Source organism: Sinocyclocheilus anshuiensis, unplaced genomic scaffold (genome assembly GCF_001515605.1).
Source record: "Sinocyclocheilus anshuiensis isolate Anshui unplaced genomic scaffold, SAMN03320099.WGS_v1.1 scaffold1895, whole genome shotgun sequence".
Lineage (NCBI taxonomy): Eukaryota > Metazoa > Chordata > Actinopteri > Cypriniformes > Cyprinidae > Sinocyclocheilus > Sinocyclocheilus anshuiensis.
This window is the reverse complement of record NW_015549974.1, coordinates 445250-447460: the sequence shown is the minus strand read 5'-3', so window position 1 is coordinate 447460 and position 2211 is coordinate 445250. Positions and strand designations below refer to the sequence as shown.

The 2211-nt window shown below is 38.4% G+C and overlaps 1 protein-coding gene across 1 annotated transcript in view; it reads left to right on the top strand.

The window, feature by feature from the left end:
• Positions 1-1965, top strand: part of lysmd3 (LysM, putative peptidoglycan-binding, domain containing 3) — a 6210-nt gene extending 4245 nt beyond the window's left edge. The window contains exon 3 of the mRNA XM_016450415.1: positions 726-1965. Coding sequence (XP_016305901.1) covers positions 726-1367 — 642 coding nt within the window. The 3' untranslated portion in view covers positions 1368-1965. The remainder of the gene's footprint in view (positions 1-725) is intronic.
• Positions 1966-2211: the final 246 nt, after the last annotated feature.

Genomic DNA, 2211 nt, shown 5'->3' with positions numbered 1-2211 from the left:
GCTTGTAACACTCCAAAGAGAAAGGAAAAATTGAAATCGCATCATATGACCCCTTTAACACGAAATATATTTCTTCTAATTTTTTTCACTATGTAGTATTAGAAATAGTTAGCTATATACTGTTATCAGCATATGTTGAAGTAGATTCGTCTCGTCGTCTCTGAGAGAATATGCGGCGTCAGTTGACGAAAGCTCCGTCATTCCGTTTTTACTTTCACTTTCTGTATAGTGAATTAACTGCCATTAAGACGTTCACTGGCATAGCTCTAGTGCAAAGTTTGCACGTTGCTTGTGTGATATCCATTGGCTTGCCTTCATGGTTTAAAACATAAATATTTCCAACATTGCGACGTAGCTATACGTGTAAGCTCTACACTATACAATTAATTATTTACATTGTGTGCACCTTGTTCGTTATACTCACATTTATTTGTGTCGGCCCACAAACTGAATTCTACATTAGCGTCACAAGTTATGTTGCCTTGCTGCTGTAAACAAATTTCTGCTTCACATTACACCCCATAATAACAGGTTCTTCCTGATCTTGTTTGGGACACAACTAGCTCTGTATTTTCCCATTACTCCATGTTTCTTAGTTGTTCTGACATGTAAAAACAAAGCAGTCCTGCCCCCAAATAGCTGCCCAAATATATATATAATGTATGTAAGGTTGTTGTCATCCGAGCTTGAACTGATTGTACTGATTTTCATTCTTGTTATCTCAGGTTGCAGACATAAAGCGGGCCAACAATCTTCTAACTGAGCAGGACTTCTTTGCGCTGCGTTCCATAAGGATCCCTGTGAGAAAGTTCAGCTCATTCACAGAAACTCACAACACCGCTCCCCACAAAAGCAGCTCACCAGGCGGCACTCGTAGAATCTCGGAGATCCCGATTTCTGGAGCTTCCTTAGATTTCTCATCCTCTTCCTCATCTGTGGACAGCGTGGAGTGCTTCCTGCAGGAGAAGGACAAGGACATTCAATTTCTCGTCAAGTCATCTGCCCCTTCCAGGAGCGGCCTGAATGAGGTTGTGTCCTCGCTGGAGCAGCCGCTTTTGGGAGACCCCGAGCGTAGACCAGCACAAAAGAAAGACCCATACTATGGTGCTGACTGGGGAATGAGATGGTGGACCGCAGTTGCCATTATGTTGGTCGTGGGCATAGTTACACCTGTTTTTTACCTGTTGTACTATGAAGTTTTGATGAAAGCAGATGTTAGCCACCATACTACCATAGACTCTATCAGGCCTGGACCAACACAGGCAGCTGCTGCTGAGCCTCATGGGTTACCACGGACCAGTGCTGCCTCTCACCTACAGCCTGCTCCTAAACAGCAACATTTTGTGAAGCATGAAGAGGAAACATAAAGGGGTACTTAAATTTTAAGGGAACATTAATTACATTTTAAGTGAAATTAACTGAGACACGTGAGAGGATCGAGTAATCACGAAATGATTCCAGTCCTGTCAGCATTTGTCCTTGATGCATTTTGCAGTTGATTGCTGGTTTTGTTATGTGTGTGTCACTCATGAGCCAGTGTATATCTCTGTACCTCTATTAAGCTCGTAGTTTGCATCAATGGCAAATAGCTGATATATTAAGATATTTGCTGCCACTGTTTGGTTGTCAGGGAAATAAACATGGTAATTTATTTTAGAAAATGTAGAATCCAGATTCAGTATTGCAACTAATGGTAAAAAAAAAAAAGTTGCTGGTTTTAAATTTTTAAACTTTGCTTGTAAAAAAGAAAAACAAAACTTAATGGAACCATAATGGATTCCTGTTTTGTTCTTCTAGCAAGAGCACAGGGATGATTTGTATACTATTCTCAAACATGTTAGATTCCATTGAAGTAGCAGAGATGTAAGCATTTCTATGAAACATGGAGTACACTGATGACATTTGAACAGTATGTGCCTTCATCCTGTAGATGCAGGTTGAAAATAAAGGAATTATATTTTAGTATCTGAATCTCCTAATTATTTTTAAGCTTTGAATTTTGTAATCATTTAGCTTAAATTATACCAGTTTAGACAATTATCTATATAATTAAGCTGAATCTTATTTTTATACCTATAAAACACTGCTCTTTGTAGACATGAAGTGTATCAACTAAATCTAGTCCTTTTATATAGTACATACGTATTGATACATATTAATTATTGTGCCTGATATGATTTGCATGATATTTATGATGTTTTTTTTTTAATT